Source organism: Lepidochelys olivacea, assembly GCF_965140295.1.
Source record: "Lepidochelys olivacea isolate rLepOli2 genome assembly, chromosome: 1".
Classification (NCBI taxonomy): Eukaryota; Metazoa; Chordata; order Testudines; family Cheloniidae; genus Lepidochelys; species Lepidochelys olivacea.
This window is the reverse complement of record NC_140411.1, coordinates 112724787-112745097: the sequence shown is the minus strand read 5'-3', so window position 1 is coordinate 112745097 and position 20311 is coordinate 112724787. Positions and strand designations below refer to the sequence as shown.

Sequence of the window (20311 nt, the reverse complement as noted above, 5' to 3'; positions counted from 1 at the left end):
GCGTCTAGTCACCAGCTGTTTAGTGGATAGAGGCAGTAAGAATGGCACTCTGCTGTGCACATATAGAGGATCCTTCCACTAATCTAACAAGGAGAGGGCTTCTTGTGAGACCATGACCATCATATCTATTAGGTGTCTGCTGGGGTCCTTGTGCCATGGTGTCATTTTGGGTGGTCCCTGCTGTTTGGACCTCTCATGGATGGCTGCAACCACCAAGGACCCAGGTGTATGGTCATTATAAAAGTACTCAAACTACTTTGAGGGGACTTGGTAGCACCTATCTGCCTTATTTGAAGTGGGTTCCACTGAAGTTGGGGTCTATCATAGGTCTCTTGCTGGTTCCAACAAGCCTTCATTTATTGGCATTGCCAATCTACCAGAGCCCAAGGAGCACAGGATGCAGAAGTTAGTGAGACTTTTCCTGCATTCTCTCTACTGCAATTTCCAGGGTAACTGACATTTGCTGGAGAAGCTCCTGGAAGATCAGATAGTTTGTTTCAGCACTGCCAGACGTAAGGGGGACAGACTCATCAGGCGAAGATGATAATATCACTATTGAGATAGGCTAGACATCTGTCTCTTGTAGATCATCCTGCTCTGTGTCCTGGTACTGATGTTGAGATGTACAGTGGACCAGCTGACCTTCCTGAAATGGATTAAGAGGGAACACAGACCTGGCTTTGGAGGCAGGAGAACCAATGAAGTCTTTCTACTGGGTGGCATCCCCAAACAGGCTCAGCATGGCCATTATTGCTTAAACTAGGGGTTTGGAGAGAAGGAAGATATCACAATGGGTACTGGGATATCCTCTGGACTCCCCGTTGGAATAGCTTGGGTCATCATAGCCCTGGTCTACACTGTGAGGTAGGGGTGGGAGGGGGGGAAATTGATCTAAGTAACGCAACTTCAGCTACGTGAATATTGTAGCTGAAGTCGACGTATTTAGATCTACTCATCGCGGTGTCTTCACTACGGTGAGTCAACTGTTGCTGCTCCCCCATCAACTCTGTCTGCACCTCTCACGGCGGCGAAGTACAGGAGTCTAAGGGAGAGCGCTCGAGGGTCAATTTATCGCATCTAGACTAGATGCGATAAATCAATCCCCGCTGGATCGATCGCTGTCTGCGGAGCCGGCGGGTAGTGTAGACATACCCATAGAGAGGCGAGCATGGCAAGTAGGTGGGTGACATATCTTCACTTCGCTCAGATGTGGAGAAGGAGCATATCTTCTCCATAAGTTGAACAATTTTCTCAGAAGTTCTACAAGGCCCAAGGGTATCCTGTGCAGGAATTGAGATGGTGGATCCAGATGGCACCAGGGCTAGGAGCTTCCTAGTAGTTGTCCGCAATGGTGACTCCAGCGGGTTGGCTACTGTCAAGTCAATCAGTACTGCGAATCTCATCAGGACTGACAGCTTGTCCTCCAGATCAGCTGGTAGCATGGTGGGTGCTATGGTATGGAGCACTCTAGTGCCAAGGCAAGGTGTTTGGATGCCAGTGCCAGGTGTATCAATGCTGGATGTTTTGTGGCCAATTGATCAGTATTGGTAGAGTCAGGAACAGACTCCAAAAGCAGTGCTGAGGTTATCTGGTGACAAAATGGTGCAGAGACATCAGCAGTACTAAATCTGAGCCTTAAACTGCCCCCTGGTTTGGACTTACTCAGTGCTGATGAGGAAAATCGGTGTCTCCAATGAGACCAGTATTCTTTCCTCCCTCTCTCCTCAGAAGATTGAACTGAGGCTGAGTTAGAAGCTCTGTCTAGTCAACAAGTGAGCCCTGAAGTTCAAGGTAGACCTGGGACTTACTGGAGCACTCACAGAGACTGGTCTAGTTTGGCTGTTGTCTTCTCCTCGGGCTCAGATAATGCCCTTACAGATCTCTCCAAGAGAAAAAGTTTTGGCAGGATTCCCTTTCTTTGTGTGTCCTCTTTGAAAAAGAGAAACATATCAAGCATTTTATCTTGTGTATATGCTTCACAGAGGCAGAAGCAGCACATGGAGTGTCAGGATTGATAGGAATGGCTACCACACAAGAGGGATAGGATTTGAATCCTTGGGATTTCAACGGCACCATATCCAGGGGATCTGGTACTGGGAATATCTGGGAAGTTGAAGACTTGTCTTCTCATTTTTTCCCTCCTTTTAAAACAAAAATGCCAACAGGCTTAACTATAAGAGAAATATATTAAGGAACACTAACTAAAAACTAGAGAAAACAAGTGCACAGTGTGCAGAGATGTGGACAGTGTAGAGGTTCCATCTTGCTGCCTTGGGTAGTAAAAAGTAACTGGAAGTGGGTTACAGCTGCTCCGCCCTTTATGCCCTCAGCTGTGGAGTGCCAGAAGGCATGTGGGCCACAGGCACAGTCTCAACAGGCACTGGTATTAAAAAAAAAAAAAATTTGATCTTGTGCCCATGGGGTGCATGTGCACCAGAAGCAGAATACACATGGACAATCACGCAAAGACATTATTAATTCAAAACCCCCTCTCCAATCCAAAACTAATGCAATTGTTCTAAAAAGGTCATTTTAAAGTATGATAATTGAAACTACAATAGAACCTTAATAATCTGCACATTTTATAATCTGCACAGAAAAAAATGGAGTCTCTCGACTTCTCAAAGAACTAAAAAAAAGCTGTAGTGAGGTCTTGTTAATAAGAATGCATCAGTTTTTACAAAATATACTACAGATCATTTACTAATAAATTTATGAAGTATCAATGTTATCCACAAAGTAGTAGAAGTATATTTGGCTTATCTTTTTGGTATTTACGTACTCGCTGATTCACAAAAATAGCCATTGCAAGTCACTGAAATTAGCAACATTCTGCTGTACTTAAAATTAGACTTTTACATCCAAAGTACTATTTAGAAGCTATTCAAATGAAAGAAAATAATGAATGTATGAAGTAATTTTTCATACCTATGCCAGTAGCCATTTTAATTTCTTCAAAAATAAATTCATCTCCTTCATTAAACATAAGCAGCACTAATGTCTGGAAGAGTGACACATGAAACTCTTTCTTTCCCTACAAAGGAAACAAAAAAACCCACAAGTAACTATAAATGATTTCTAGAGCTGTGTACAACATTTAGAGTATCAACTGTATTCTATACAGTGGAAAACTTCAAAAACAACTCTGATGACAAGTTGTACAATCTATAGATTATTTAATAAATAGCTTCTAGATCAGTGGTTCTCAAAGTTTTGTACTGGTGACCCCTTTCACATAGCAAGCCTCTGAGTGTGACCCCCCAGTAAATTAAAAACACTTTTATATATTTAACACCATTATAAATGCTGGATACAAAGCAGGGTTTAGGGTGGAGGCTGACAGCTCACGACTCCCAGGTAATAACCTCGTGACCCCGAGGGGTCCTGACCCCCAGTTTGAGAACCCCCGTTCTAGATGAAAAGAAATGTGTATTTAAAAGGATTCTGCAGCCTGATTATGTATCCTAGTATGTGGTGCCAAGGAAATGTAACAATAGCAAGACAAATTACAAAAAAACAAAAACAAAAAAAGAAAAAACCAACCCAACCAACCAAAACCCAACAACCCTGGACATTATATTGGTAGTGTAGCACACTAACAGATTACCTGAATAGCCCAGTATTCATTTAACAGCATTTTCTTCTAGGTACATACAATGGGTGAAATCCTGACTTCAATGAAGTCAATAGCAAAACTCTCATTGACTTAAATGAAGCTAGAATTTCACCCAATGAGTTATTTAATAGAGATAAGCAAACTAACATGAAAGATATCAGTGTCAGATAAAACTTGACGGAACACAAATTCTCTAATTCATGCAATTCTGCAGCAATAGCCTTAACAGAAGTGTGGCATTTGTAAAATTAGGCAATGGGAAGGAGATTAATAACTCAGGATCTCCATGCACAAACAACATTTTAAGTCTATTACAAACTTGTCAGTCATCTTAACTTCACATGATCCCAGGGCTCTAAATTTTGTATTTATAACTAGTCATCATTAACATCAGAGTAAAATTTTTATCTGTGCTCTGGTACAATGAGGTTGCGTTACTGATGAAGATATCTCATCAGACAGAACAAAAGCTATGTTAAGAAACATTTCAATTGTTTAATAATTCAACAAGCATTTAAATTTAACCACATTCATTAAATTATACCACTGATACTTTTCAGCATGGCTTTGTAATAGCTAGGACTAATATTCAAATCACTAGGTTCCTTCAAAATACTATTTAAAAAAATGTCCACCCCATTCTTTTAGTTTCCTGCCTGCTACAGGCTTCTTTTCATCAATGAATGAGACTTATTGACCCACAACAGTCAATGCTGAAAGATGTTTCACACTGGAGTTTTGACACGTTTAACTAAAATACCACATTCTAAATAAATGGCAAAGAAAACACTTTTCTAAATAGTTAATATAGAATATTGTTAGATTCTTCTCTGCAAAAAATTGTTTTATTAATGTACTGCTTAAAAAGGAAAGAGATGCCAAATAAGTTATTTTATTTAAAAGCAGATGATTAAGCATTAAATAAGCAAACATACTTCCTTAAATTCTGCTTTCAAGACAGCATGCCCTAAAGTGGTCTGCCATTGAAGCTTTCGACCACTGTGTTTTCCAAGATAAAAGGTCTTAAATACCTCTTGAAGCTTAACCATCTGTAAACAAAGAAGAAAAAAGAGGGAAAAAAGTTACTTATCTTGTACCAAATGTAACCAAACAGACTGATTTTCACAGTAGTGTGTTAGGCTCATCTTAGCATTTTAAATCAAAGTTGACACAAAAGTAAAGTTCAAGGGCCAAATCTGCCCTCATTTACATTGGTTCCAGCTTAAACAGAGCAAAAATTGATGCCAGACATTCATATAATATAATTTTCTTGAAACAAAATAAATTTTAGTTAAGATAAAACCAAATTCCCATTAAAAGAATAAGAACATATACCAAAGTGGTGATTTCATCCTGGGCCTACCAACATCTGTTCCCCACATGTGATGTAGTTAGAGGAGGAGGAGGAGAGAAGGTTCTGAAAAGCCCCACTCCCATTTTGCACTCTGCTGCCAAGTCCTCACAGACTTGAAGACCAGAAGGGATCATAGTGATCATTTAGTCCAGTGGTGGGCAAACTATGGCCCGCAGGCCAAATCTGGCCCGCCAGCCGTTTTAAAGTGACCCTCAAGCTCCCATTGGGGAGCATGGTCTGGCATTTACCCCGCTCCACTGCTCCAGCCAAGGAGCAGGGTCAAGGGCTGTGCCACAGCGCTCCTGGAAGCAGCGGCATGGCCCCACTCCGGTTCCTACATGAAGGGGCAGCCAGGGGCCTCCACTCCGCTTGCTGCCCCCGCCCCAAGCGCTGCCCCCGCAGCTCCCATTGGCCGGTTACTGCAGTCAATGGGAGCTGCAGGGGCAGCGCGCCTGCGGACAGGGCGGTGCGCAGAGCTGCCTGGCCGGAGCCGTGACATAGCCGCTGCTTCTGGGAGCCGCTGAAGGTAAGCGCTGCCCGGAGCCTGCACCCCTGAGCCTCTCCCCACACCCCAACCCTGATCCCCCTCCCACCCTCTGAACCCCTCGATCCCAGCCCGGAGCACCCTCCTGCACCTCAAACCTCTCATCCTCAGCCCCATCCCAGAGCCCACACCCCCAGTTGGAACCTGCATCCCTTCCCACACCCCAACCCTCTGCCCACCCCTGATCTCCCTCCTACCTGCTGAACCCCTCGGTCCCAGCCCGGCTCATTCTCTTACACCCCAAACTCCTCATCTCCAGCCCCAGCCCAGAGCCCTCACCCCACCTCACACCCTACTCCCCCACCTCAGTCTGGAGCTCCCTCTTGCACCCTGAACTCATTTCTGGCAACACCCTGGAGCCTGCACCCCCAACCAGAGCCCTCACCCCGTCCCACACCCTAACCCCAATTTTGTGAGCATTCACGGCTCACCATACAATTTCTATTCCCAGATGTGACCCTCGGGGCAAAAAGTTTGCCCACCCTGGACCTAGTCTGAATTCCTGCACATTGCAGGCCACAGAACCTCACCTACCCCTTCTCATAACAGACCTATAACCACTGGCTGAATTACTTGAAGTCTTTAAATCATAATTTGAGGACTTCAGTTACAGAGAATCCACCATTTACTTGTTTAAACCACCAAGTGACCCAGGCCCCATGCTGCAGAGTAAGATAAAAACCTCCCAGGGTCTCTGCCAATCTCACTTTGGGGGAAATTCCTTCTCAATCCCAAATATGATGATCTGTTGAACCCGGAGCACGTTGGCAAAACCCACCAGCCAGACACCTGGGAAAGAATTCTCTGCAACTCCTGCCTTTGGTTCGTCCTAACTGCAGCCAAGGCTGTTGTCAGTACTTTATGTCCCATTCCCCCACTATCCTGTTCCACCCCCATTAGGAGCAGTCAGTGGAGAGTTTAAGGCCTCCCATCTCCATCAACTGTCTGCCATGGCTGAACCCTTGCAGAGTAGCCCGCTCCTCTAGCGAAGATGCTAGGGGAGTGAAAGGGCAAAAGCTTCCCCTGCCTGTAAATCCAGTGTCACAGCTACAACCACTGTTGGGTCCCAACACTCAGCCTGCCTCCCTTCAGTGAAAGTGAGGGGTTAAAAAAAAAAAAAAAGAAAAAAAAGGTGTTTGTGTATATATTTGACATTACAACCTAATTATGTTAATCACTTTCAAAATAGGCTTTGCAATATCTGGTAACATAAATAAAACGGATACCTACCTCTCGTAACTGTGGTTCTTCGAGATGCGTCGCTCATGTCCATTCTAATAGGTGTGTGCGTGCGCCGCGTCCACAATCATCGGAAGGTTTTTCCCCTAGTGGAACCGTCGAGTTGGCTGTGGAGTCCCCTGGAGTGGCGCCTTTATGGTGGTGTATATAGATCCCTTCCGACTGGCCACCTGCTCAGTTCCTTCTTGCCGGAATACTCTGACAGAGGGGAATCGGGCGGGATTTGGAATGGACATGAGCAACACATCTTGCAGAACAACAGTTACGAAAGGTAGGTAACCGTTTTTTCTTCTTCGAGTGATTGCTCATGTTCATTCCAATAGGTGACGTCCAAGCAGTTTCCCTGGGGGAGGGGTCAGAGTTCACCTGGTTGCTGAGTGCAAGACTGCCCTGCCAAAGGCTGCATCGTCCCTTACCTGTTGGGTAATGGCATAGTATGACGTGAAGGTGTGGATAGAAGACCATGTTGCTGCCTTGCATGTGTCCTGGATAGGGACCTGCACCAGGAATGCTGCGGACGATGCCTGCGCTCTCGTGGAGTGCGGCATAAGTGGAGGGGCTGGAATTTTAGCTAGGTCATAGCAAGTCCTGATACAGGATGTGATCCATAATGAAATGCGCTGGGATGAGATCAGGAGCCCCCTCATCCTTTCTGTGATTGCTATGAAGAGCTGTGGTGACTTACGGAATGGCTTTGTGTGCTCCATGTAGAATGCTAGGGCAAGTCTAACGTCCAGGGAATGGAACATGCGCTCTCTGTTACTGGCATGCAGCTTAGGGAAGAACACAGGTAAAAATATGTCTTGTTTCACATGAAACTGGGAGACTACCTTTGGCAGAAATGCAGGGTGAGGGCGTAGCTGCACCATGTCTTTATAAAATACCGTATAGAGGGGTTCGGAAGTCAGGACTCTGAGCTCAGATACCCTTCTGGCTGATGTCATGGCCACCAGAAAAGCCACATTCCAGGAAAGGTAGGACAGAGGACAGGTTGCCATGGGCTTGAAAGGAGACCCCATGAGCGCAGACAGGACCAGGTTGAGGTCCCACTGGGGAATGGGCCATCGTACCTGGGGATAAAGTCTGTTTAAGCCTTCGAGAAACCTGCCCCCATGGGATTACTGAAAACTGACCCATGCGCTGCCCCCAGGTGAAAGGCCGAAATGGCAGCAAGGTGTACCCGGAGAGATGATATTGCTAATCCCTGCTGCTTAAGGTATAACAGGTAGTCCAAAATAAGGGAAATTGGCGCTAGCTGCAGTTTGGTTCCCCTTTGCCGAGCCCAAATGGAAAAACTCTTCCACTTTGCCAGGTATGTGGCACGAGTGGAGGGTTTCCCACTCCCCAGCAAGACCTCCCTCACTGGGTCTGAACACTGAAGCTTAAGTGGATTCAGCCATGGAGTTTCCACGCCTCAGGAGTTCAGGGCCAGAGTCCCTGTCTCATATGGGATCTTCCAGAGCCCTGTGGGTGTGGCGAGCCAGCAACGTGGCTATGGGGGGGATCACGGGGAGATGGTGAGCAGCGCTGTAACATGATAGGTTTGCCACAATGATGAACCAGAGGCGGTGCCGCCATCGGTGCTGCAAAGGGTGCCGGAGCCACATGAGATGTAGGGATAGATGCTGCAGCTGGTGCTACCGCCGGCGCCTGGGTTTGCAATACCAGGGACTGCACCGTCATGGCAGAAAGATCGAGCTCTTCCTCCAAATCCTCACGAGTCAGGGAGTCCACCAGCACCAGACTCGACGGGCATCCTGTTGGGGCCAGAGTCAATGGTGCCGGGTCTTGAGGCCCATGGGTGTCCTGCCGGAGGACGCACCCCACTGGAGTCCCCTCATGGCTTCTTGACGGGTCTTTCTGCCATGAATGACCTCTGTCCGCTTTCTTTTTCTTATGCGGCACCAGGGACTGCAAGCAGTGCTGCCTGGTGGCACTGGCCTTATGAGTTGGGAAGCAGTGCCGGTACTCCTTAGAGGAGTCCTTCCTCGGTGCTGGGACATCCCACACTGAGGCCGGGGTGCTGTACACCAAAGATGCCGGTGTCTCTTCCAGTGCCAGCTGTGGGTGGAGGGCCGACTCCATCAGGAGGAGCTTCAAATGATAGTCCCGCTCTCTTAATCCTAGGTCTAAAGTTCCTGCAAATTGGGCACTTCTCTGTCTGATGGCCCTCTCCTAAACACTTGAGACAGGAAGCGTGCAGATCGCCTGTGGGCATAGGTTTTGCACACTTCTCGCACACCTTAAACTCCTGCAACCGAGGCATGCCCCCATGCCTGGGGAAACTAGGGCAGGGGGAAGCCCTCTGAAGTAAGTCCAACTAACTACAAACTACTATCTAACAAACTCACAACTATGTACAACTTAGAAAAGGGAACCACTAGGCAGGCACTTGAGAATGCAAGAGACAGCTGCTCCAATGACCATCACTGGAGGTAAGAAGGAACTGAGCAGGCGGCAGGTTGGCAGGGACCTATATACACTGCAATGGGGCACCACTCCAGGGGTCTCCACAGCCGACCAAAGGGTACCACTAGGGCAAAAACCCTCCGACGATCGTGCATGCAGCGCACGCACACACCTATTGGAATGCACATGAGCAATCACTTGAAGAATATTTGTTTTCAGGATCATTTCAAGTAAATAAAGTGGTTGCTTTTTTGAAAGAAGAAGGGTCTTGTGGAATTAAAGACTAAGGTGACCAGATAGCCAATGTGAAAAATCAGGACCAGGGTTGGGAGTAACAGGCACATATACAAGATAAAATCGGGACATCTGGTCACCCTATTAGGCCTGGTCTACACTGGTGGGGGGGGGGGGGGAAGGGGGGAATCGATTAAGATATGCAACTTCAGCTACGAGAAAAGCGTAGCCGAAGTTCACTTATCTTAGATCAACTTAGAATCACTTACTTCGTGTCCTCACAGCGCGGGATCAATGGCCGCCGCTCCCCTGTCAACTGCATTGCCACCTCTCGCCATGGTGGAGTTCCGGAATCAACAGCGGAGCAATCAGGGATCGATTTACACTAGACGCAATAAATCGATCCCTGATAGATCGATCACTACCCGCCGATCCAGCGGGTAGTGTAGACGTGGCCTTAGAGATTATATCAAAACGCACCATGTGGCAGAATTATGATTGCACATGCAACCATAATGTTGGCATTGTCTAACTTCTGATTACTTGATTATATTGTAAAACAGGCATGTCTATAAGCTGTTTTATTGTTTTCAAAATGTTTTTTTCACAATATTTTATGTTCTGAAGGCTGACTGGTTAACCATTTTGTGAATTTTCAATCACTTCCTCTCCCCCACCTACCTTTGTAATTTGAGAAGTTTTGACCTATTCTAGTTTACTCCTGGGGGAATTCTGCGCCACTGCATATGCGCAGAATTATTTGCTTCCCTGCAGAAAAATTACTTTCTGACAGGGAAGCAAAGGGAAGCCGTGCAGTCTGTGGCCTGTGCTCCCCATCGCCATGCTGGAGCCTCCACATTTATTTATTGACAAAATTTGCAGAATTTTAAAATACTGTATGCAGATTTTTTTTTTTTTTTGGTGCAGAATTTTTAAATTTTTTGTGCAGAATTCTCTCAGGAGTACTAGTCTAATTATAAGTAATTGAAAACAGTTAAAATTGGATGCGTTAGGCAACCTAAATATTGAGATTCCTACCCCTCCACCATGATAGACTGCAAATTCTAGTTCTAAAAGACTCACCTCTGGAGTTAAGTGGACTTCCACGGGTGTGTACGTTGGCCAATATCCCATAGTAAGTATATTTACCGTCAGGTCTATATTGCCTGGATCACTTTGGTTCTGCATATACTAAAATAAAATTAAATTAAAAAAACCCAAACCTGTTAAAAACCCTGCTAACACAATAAATTAAAAATAAACGTAGAAAAGTATATCAATAAATGGCTTCTGCTAATTACTATCTGGAATACTGTTTTTTTAAAAAAGCAAACAAACAGTGAATTAGTTTTGGCACAATGAATTCCGGCAATTTATTAAAACACCCGAAGAGCTGACTATAAACCAAAGTTGAATTTATAAAGCATTTCTCATTGGAGCACTGCGCAATATAAAAATCTGTGATCAAAAACAATTAACTCCTACAGCTAATATAGGCGCTCTTAATTTTTTTAAAATACTGATTCCAGTTGGAAATTATGGACAGAGTCAGGAAGTTTTCTAGAGGTGATGTCCACAGTTGGAAAATGCTCTTGGCTCCCACTGTCTAAAAGTCGTGCAAAGGCACACTACATACCTAGGCAATTCGGAACATAGTGAATGGTTGGGAACAAAACAGACAAGATGATTATCAATTAGGTCTATTAGATCTGTTCTTCTAAAGGACTTCAAAGTCAAAAGAATTTTAAAGATTCCATAAAAAACATTTAAGGGATGTTAAGAAGATACACGGTGGTACATTTTGAAAGAAATGCAGTCTAGACAGCACTTGGGCTGGGCATCCAGAGAACATAACAGCGACAATCCAGTCTGTATGGCACAAGAACATTCATCACCAGATCATTCATTCTGAACTAGTCACAGCCTGGCAATAATTCTCACATGATAAAATGGAGTCTTAAAATCAATTTTAGAGATGGGTCTAATAATAAATTTAGTGGCAACACTACATTCAGGCTTTATTATTAAGAGTCAAAAAGAAAATCAAATGAAACTATAGGGTCAAATAACGTCCCAGCAGATTCGCTGAACTATAAATAATCTGTGGAAAATCTGTTTTGTCACGGTTTAATTTAATACAATTATGTGACATCATCCTAGCTAGTGTAAATATACCATGCATAAGTATAAGAAGTTAAATTTACCTGCTTAAACTGAATCATGACATCTTTTGAAAGTTCCATATCCTTGAACATTCCCTCCAGTTTACTGGTGAAAGCAGCACCACATTCTGTCACATAAATTAAAGCAAAGTTTCCATGATTGCAATAAACATAAAACAAGTAATAAAAGCTTAAGCCTAATGTTGGGCTAGTGTGACGGTCCTTGGGATGCAAATCCAGATAAGCCGAGGCTCCTGCCTTTTCAGCTTCTTATTCATCTTTACACTTTCCTTTGTTCCACTTCCTTTACCCGAAACAAACAGAAAATAATAAAATTGTGAACTTTCTTTAATTGTTCGCAGCCTTTTCACCTGAAAATCACGTCAAACTATTTTACCAGTGCTTGAAGTGTAAACCTCAGTTAAAATAGCAAGCTGTGTGCAAAACCAGCATAACTATACCAGTGTGACAGGGTTCACCCCAACACACTGCCAGTCCCAAATTTTCCCCAAACTATGTGCTCTGTAATGTCCAGCCCGCTCCTGGACAGATCAGAGAAATTATAAGGTTAATCTGTTCTCTAAAGTCCCAAAAGCACAGCACAGCTTAATGTCACAGATTTCCAAAAAGAACTCCACTCCCATTTATACACCTAAATTAAACTTGCACATTTCCTCGAGTACATAGCAATCAGCAGTTCCTACTCTGAACAGTGGGAGCTGTAGGGTGCTCAGCTCTTTTGAAAATCTGGCCCAGTCACTTTAACAAATAAAAATAAAGGTTCAGGTTTAAAAACTAAAAGAAGCAAAAAATTCAACATTTGCAGCTGCTCACCATGTTTAAGCTTTGACAGCATTGACTTCTCAGCATCTACGGATGCACTTTTTCCAACCAGCAGTCTTTTGGCCAAATCTTTTTTATAAAATGCCTCAAACACATCTTTACCTGTATGGAGAGAAAACAAAAAAACCTGAGAAATCAAACATTACACCTTTACTACTTATCTTCAATTATACAGAAGTGTCCTTTCTCTTGACTTGCTGAAAAGTGGAACACAGTTACATATCTGTACAGTAACTGTTCAAGATGTGCTGTGCACATATATGTTTCACTAGAGTTGTCAGTGCTCCCAATGCACTTGAGTTGTAGATTTTTGCCTGCACTAGGCTGCTCATATGCCCCCTGCTCTCCTCATGCACCTAGCCAAGGGTTATTGCCATCTCCCTCTCTGTTCCTGCATACCACAGTCTAACATCCGAAGCAGTGGGGAAAGTAGGAGAGATTATGGAAGGTATATGTGCACAGCACATCTCAAAGAATAACAATTACCGTACAGGTAAAGTACACACTTTCTCTCCTTCGAGTGATTGTGTGCATATACATTCCACTTTGGATTATCTGAACAAGAGATCACAACACTGATTTACCAAAGTTGGCGTAATCTCACAAAGCTTGAGAAAGAGAGTCGTACGTGGAGAAGGTATGTAAAGGTGACCACATTGCTGCCTTGCAGATGTCTAGGAATATTGCTCAGGAAGGTAATCAAAAGGTAAGAAGATAGAAAAGTCATTCTGTATTGCTGAGAAGAAGTGAAGTGGATTCTTACTGAACTAACTGAAAGGCCAGATTATTTCAAATGCAGTAGGTAGTCCAGTATGAATGTAATCTTTATTTAATGAGGAAATAATGGTGGGATGGCACCCAGATAAAAAACTTCTTCCATTTTGCAGCATATGTGGCCCTGGTGGAGTCCTTTCTGCTACTCACCAAGATGGCTTGGACTTCTCAGGACCATAATCTCTCACACATATTCAACCAGAAATTATCCATGCAGTCAGGTAGAGAGATTTACGGTTAGGATTCAGAGACCTGTCCAAGTTTTGATATAGGAGATCCTGGACCAGGGTAAAATTATCAGTGGCCTGATAGATAGCTGATGTAGGTCCATGAACCAATATGGTCACAGCCAAGCTGGTGCCACAAGGATTTATGTTGCCTGGTCTCTTTTCATCTTCCTGGAGTACTCTTGGAATGTGAGGAACTGAGGGGAATGCATAGAGCAGATGACTGAACCAGGGAAGAAGAAAAGCATCCAGCAAGGAACTTGGGCTGCAGCCCACTCTGAAGCAAAATCCCCTGCATCTGTTGTTGAGGTTGGTCACAAATAAGTTTATTACTAGGTACCCACACTATTGGAAGATCTGGAGAAGAACATCCTTCCTGACTGACCACTTGTGTTGCTCAAGTTCCTACTGAAGGAATCCACAACAGTGTTCCTCACCTCTGGAATGTAAAGCATTTAGCAAGACCGTGTTTCTTATACAGAGATTCCACAGGCAATTTGCTTGTTAGAGCAACTGAGATAACCCTGCAGCCCCTTGCTTGTTCAGATAAAACATAGTAGTGGTATTGTCCATCAGAACTTAAACCAACTGGTTCCTGATGGTGGATACAAACGTCTTGCAGGCTTGATGAATAGCACAGAGCTAACACTTTTATGTGGAGTGAGACCTCCTGAGGTTACCAAAGAACTTGTGCCTGGAGTTGACCGAGATGACCCTCCCAGCCTTTGGTGGATGCATCTGTTACCAGAGTCATAGTCTGTTCTGGTGGCAAAAAGAGAACCCCATTTAAGACGTTCAGAGGGTCCATCCAGTAGTCCAGGGACTGAAGCTCTTATGCAGGTACGCAAATCAACAAGTGAATGCCACTCAGTCAGTATGCTGAGGAAAGCCAGGCTTGCAGACAGTGGAGGTGAGATCTGGCAATGCAGAATCACATATGTGCATGAGGCCACATACCCCAATAGTTGTAAGCAGAAATAAACTTGTCTTTGAGTTGGATGTGAGATTTTAGGACCAAAAAACTATGGACTGAATCCTGTCCTCAGGAAGGTAACCCACAGTGGTTATGGCGTCAAGTACTGCCCCTATGAAAAGTTATTCACTGTGTGGTTATAACTTCAATTTGTCTATATTAAATTTCAGGCCTGGACCAGAGAGCAGTGGTCTGATGACAAAGATACTGCGTTGGACATGGGTACTTGATCTTCCCCGAACTAGCCAATTGTCCAGGTAAGGAAATATCTGAACATCTACGCAGTGCAGGGGGGCTACCACCGCTATCATGCACTTGGCAAAGATTCTTGGGGTCGAAGATAACACAAAGGGAAGCGACGTGTAAAGGCAGTTGTTGTTGCTTGCTATGAACCGAAGAATCTTTTTGTGGCCAGGATGTATTGCCACATGAAAGTAAGCATCATGCAAATCAAGGGCAGTATACCAATCTCTAGGGAAGGGATAACAGAAGCAAGGGTGACCATCCTGAACTTGATCTTACTGATGAAGCGGTTTAGTTTTCTGAGGTCTAGAATGGGACAAAGACCACAAGATTTGGGGGGAATCGGGAAGTACTGGAAATAGAAACCTTATACTGGTAAGGAACTTCCTCTCTGCTCCCAGCTCCAAAAAGACTGCACTTCCGGAATCAATAGAGTCTTGTGAAATGGGTCCTTAAAAAACAGGGAAGGTGGACTAGGGAAGAGGAAGGAGCTGAACTGGGTGAAGTATTCCTCTTTTACAGCTGTACACCCACTTGTATGATGTGATCTGCTTCCAAGCACTGTGAGAGAGAGAGAGAGAGCGCGCGCGCTGGTATCCAAAGGGAGGGAGGAGAGATATAGTCGGTGTACCGTCCTCAATGGAGTAGTCAAAACAACTGCTTCAAAGCTGCAGTGGTCTGGTGAGAAAGGCCTATCATTGATGAATGCAACTGATGACATTTCTAGGAGGTTTAAACCTTCTGTGACAAAGCTCTGCCCTTGTCTCAGTGGGTCCCGCACTTCCTGGCAGATTTCGCTAGCCTCAGAGGCTCACTGTGACCCTCCACGTAGCCCTTCTCTCTCTAGAGGCAAGGGTCACAGCCTACTGAGCCATTTTCATCATAGGCCAGCAAGGGAGGTGCGGAGAAGCCACCCCCCCTTGCACCGTCTTTGTGGTCTCCCAGCCTCAGTGATTAATTGGGGAGGGGAGGAGTGGGGGGAGCCTGGGCCCACCCTCTACTCCGGGCTTCTACCCAGGGACCCTAATAGTAGCAGCTATGGTAGCTGACTTTTTGGAAATAGAATGTGTACAATTCCCTGGGCCACCTCCCCACAGCAGCCCCCACTCAATAGCCCCTTCACCGTTACCTCAGGGCTTCCTTCCTTGCACCTGATAGTTTGTACTGCTTAGTTTCTCCAACAGCGTGGCTTCCTCCTACAGCTTCTGACACATGCACCCAACTGACTAACTGGGAGGCTTTTAACTAGTTTCAGCCAGCCCCTAATTGGCTTCAGGTGTCCCAATCAACCTAGCATTCTCCCTGCCTTCTGGAGAAATCTTAATTGGCCCCAGGTGTCTGAATTGACCTGGCGCAGCTGCCGTTTACTTATCCTGGTAACAGGGATTTGTTTAGCCTGGGACTAATATATCTGTCTCCCACTACTTTTCTATAGCCATCTGGCCTTGCCCCATCACACTTCCTTTGGAAGTATCCTGAGACATCTGCTAAGAGGTCCTGTAGTATGACTGAGGTTTAAATGGTTTCCTCTTTGTTACTGGGGTGTAAACCCCCAACGACTGGAGGGTCACTCAGGGATTGAGGAAAAGGAAAAGGATTAGCCACTATTCGCTGGGCTCCCACATACTCTATCCAGGAGGAAAACCACAAGGAGAGAAAAATCCTATGAGTGACCCTCCCAGCTTCCTGGTCAGAGGCCACATTTATCCTTTTTACTCCCACTGACATCAGTCTCTACTTTTGTAGTCCCAGTTTATAGATTCAAACATGTAACAAGTTTGTCACTGCTGTATTAAATCAATTAGCAATTCTAGCAGTAGCACTGAAGATCATATTTTAAATCACAACAATTTTAAACCCTTCTTACACCTTAAACATTTCTTACCATGAATGAATCTGAATATTATCATGATTTTGTCAAGGATTCTTTCCAGCTCTTCATCTGTTGCTTCTTTATTTCCAGCTCTTAACTTTGAATCCACATGTTTTGCTACAAATAAATAAAAAAATTGAGGCACTTAAAATAAAAATCCCTCTAAAATTACTGCAATGTTTCCATTTCTAATATTACTAGATATTAAAACATTGGTGAAATTCAAAACGTTCTGTTTTGTAATCAGTTTTCCCTCCTCCAAAGTCAGTGGAATTATACTCAAGTATTATGTTATTAGTGGAAAAGGAACTGACCAAGATAAAGATTAATACAACAAATAAGCTTTAAAATTAATGTACTAAAACACTAGAATCTTCATGTTACGTTCACTACAAGAATATTACTTGTTGATAGACAATGTTTTGGAATTATGCAATGCATATGAATGTATTATATGAAAAACAAAAATAAACACACAGATGACTATTTTTGTAGACCTTTACCATGCCCTCTGGCTCTCACCAAAACTTAAACAGAAGCGATGCTTTCAAGTTAGTAGCTTGATAATGGTAGAAAAAAATACAATTATGCCATGAATTTTAATTAAAGGGATAGAAAGCCGTATGAATATCCCTACTCTGGGTCTTACTAGGTTACGTGTCAGTGGGATGAGAAGGAAGCCATTGTAACAGCTGAGGATACAGTACCCACAAGTGGCAATAAGCCCATATCACTGCTTTGCACATGTCAAATAGTATTCAGTCACCTTTCCTACAAAAGGGTATTTTTTAGAAAGCCATTTTTCAAGTTAGCAGCCAAAAGCAAAAGAATATGATAAGGACAGAAACTAAGAGGCAGATCCTCAGCTAATGTAAATTGTAGTAGCTCCACTGACTTCAAACTCCGAGCTATGATAATTTACACCACCTGTGGATCTGTCCCCATATTACTTATTCTGAAACATTTTAAATATTCTTTGTGTAATGTACACTAAATGATTAAGCTTTCCTTTCCTGACTTCTGAGGTCCTGAACAATTTTCTTCTTTACAATTCAGTCTTCCTTTAACTGAATGTTATTAAAATGGGGTGTTCTCCTGAGTTTAGTTTAGGGGAAAAACAACCAGCCAACCAAAACACCCCACTACTTCTTCCTTCTTAGGCATGTTTTTCTTAGCATTGACCGTCAGACTGTATGGAAAACTGAGGTTTTAACACCAGTATAAGCCTCATCCATAAGACATACCCACTATTCTATTCTGAAGAAATAGTTAAATTTCTTTTTCTAATAGCTACTCTTTCCCCTTAGCAACTTACTCTGCTTTAGGAAGTTAGCCATATGGGTTTTTAAGCAACTGTCCTCATCAGTCACCGTGTAAGCAAATAGGGGTGCAGCAATAGCAGGAATTAACATGCTCCTTCACGTGACTGAGCATACACCTGACAAACACATCCAGACTTTTACCTGGATCCCATGACATATCCAGACTAATTTTTGCCTGGTATCCCAAAAGCAATTCTTCCAGTGGGCTATGCATTGCATTGCAATTATACTAGCATACTCAGTATGCTTTATATTATTATGCTTTCTAGAGGTTTTAAAAATATTTTACAGAAAAGTATTTTGTACCTATCAATTCTGCAGGCTTATTTGGTCTCTTGTTGATAAATGTTTCAAAGGATTCCTTCATCAAGTTTATAAATTTCTCATTTTTCTGAAAGCACGCTTCTATGATATGGTCCACTTTATCCTTAAAATCTAGTAGCTCTTGCACCATATCCTTGTCCTTTTCAGGATTAACCACTATAGTTGTCCCAAAGTTCTGTAAAAACAAACACTTTTGATAATCAAATACTTCATTGCTACCTATCTCCCCCCACAGACACATACACCCTTATGAAATTTAGCAATTGGAAAAATTTATCATAGAGGTGCTTAACAATAATTGAAATCTTAAAGCTGTTCAAAAATGATGAGATGCATTGAAATTTAAACACAAAACCAAAAAAATCCGAACACACATTAATGGATTTCAAACAGCAATGTTTGAGAGATCACTTACATTTAAAACAGAAGCTAAACAAAAATTAAGTATTAGACATGGTTGTACACACACAAGTTTACAGTTAAATACATGATTTATATAAAAGAGTACGTGGAAAAAAGTGTAGTAAGAATGTTCAGCATAATGAAAAACTTTGTATGACTCTTTTTTTTAAACCCACTGAACTGTTTATTTGCAGAAATAACTGGATATGATTTAGCTGCTTCTGGTCACTCCAGGATTCTAATGTCAACAAGGGCTACAAAAGTGGAAAAACAGCCATCACAAGGTTTGGTTGTGGGGGGGAAGCTATTGACTTGTAAAGACAAAATTCTTGCTTTATCATCTTTTAATCTTATCTTGTTTCTACTTATGCCCAGCTCTCCAATGGAATTGTAACACTATTTGTCTACTGAATCAGACAGTCTACACAACAGTGTTTGATTGACCTGCTATTTAAGATGGCTTAAGAATATTAGTATCCGATATTTGTTACAAGGAGAGTGACCAGATTTCCATAGTGGAAAAACTGGGACAACCGCACAGAGGCAGCATATTTTTCCATTCGCTTCTATCTTAGCCACTGTAACAGCTGAAAAACCAAAGAAGGCAAGACAATTCAGACTTCCCTCTTAACATTTAACTAGCCAGAGCAATAATTCATAGATATGATACTTGATGCACTGCCTGGATCCTGCCTGAATCCAACCCCTGGCTCCTAATGTCTACATACTCATATGGCCCCCATTACTATAGTATCTGAGAAATTTACAATCCTTAATGTACTTATCCGCACAACACCCAAAGTGGCAGAGAAGTACCATCCCCATTTTATAGATGGGGATCTGAGACACAGAGAGGCTAAGTAACTTGCCCAAGGTCAGAGAGGGTCTATGGCAGAGCAGGGATTTGATCCCAGGTGCCTTAATTTGCCCTATATGCTCTCATACCCCAAGGACTCACCCTCTCCAAAGTTGTCAAACCTTCCCAGTGACCTGACCCCTCCCCCACCTATTCACCAGCGCTTCTGACCAGTTTCCTCCTGGTGTTCGTGGCTCCCTGAACTCCACCTCCAGGAGTCCTCAAAACTGGGAAATGTACAAGTTAATTAAAACTTGACCAGAAAAGGGAGTCTAGTCCTAAAATCTGGGATGTATCAACTTTTCAGGGGCATCAGGTCATCCTATTTACATAGGATTTTCTCTCACTATATCTTGGACTACACAGTCTCAAATGCCCATCAGTCTCTCTTTTATCTTGGAAGCAGTAGTTGAGTGGTTACAACCAATGATATGACTAGCATTTGGGAAACCAAGCGTATAATGTTTCTGATGTGCCTCCCGTAATACTACCTCACAACGTAAGACACATGATTCCAGGAGTTTCACTGCAATGTTTTCTCATCATACAGTCAGCCCCCGCTTAAGGTTACAATTTGAAAGCATCTCCATGTGTGCTAGACTGCAAGTTCTTCAGGATGAGTAAACTGTTGTATGTTTGTACAATGTCTAGCACAATGGAGATGAGACCTCTAAGTGCCACCAGAATAGATTTTTGAGAGAGAATTCTTCTCACTTTCAAAATAATAATTTTAAAAAAAACCCTTTAGCCGGTTAACTGTTATAACAAGCAGCAGTTATTTATAGCATAACAAATCTGCAGTGCTGCTGGAAGTATCAGCCGAGATCTGATGTTCCAGTAGTTTCAAAGGAGTGTGACTGGAGTGCCAGGAGGAAATGAGAACTATTTATTTTGAACCAAACGTAGCCAACTTTCC

At 43.3% G+C, this 20311-nt stretch overlaps 1 protein-coding gene across 1 annotated transcript in view; it reads right to left on the bottom strand.

The window, feature by feature from the left end:
* The window catches only part of CUL4A (cullin 4A), an 82868-nt gene that overhangs the window by 11271 nt on the left and 51286 nt on the right, over positions 1 to 20311 (bottom strand). Inside the window, exons 11-17 of the mRNA XM_084617504.1 lie at positions 18120 to 18312; positions 16504 to 16608; positions 12393 to 12503; positions 11601 to 11686; positions 10480 to 10587; positions 4552 to 4665; positions 2929 to 3034 (exon numbers count right to left, since the gene is read on the bottom strand). Coding sequence (XP_084473630.1) covers positions 2929 to 3034; positions 4552 to 4665; positions 10480 to 10587; positions 11601 to 11686; positions 12393 to 12503; positions 16504 to 16608; positions 18120 to 18312 — 823 coding nt within the window. The remainder of the gene's footprint in view (positions 1 to 2928; positions 3035 to 4551; positions 4666 to 10479; positions 10588 to 11600; positions 11687 to 12392; positions 12504 to 16503; positions 16609 to 18119; positions 18313 to 20311) is intronic.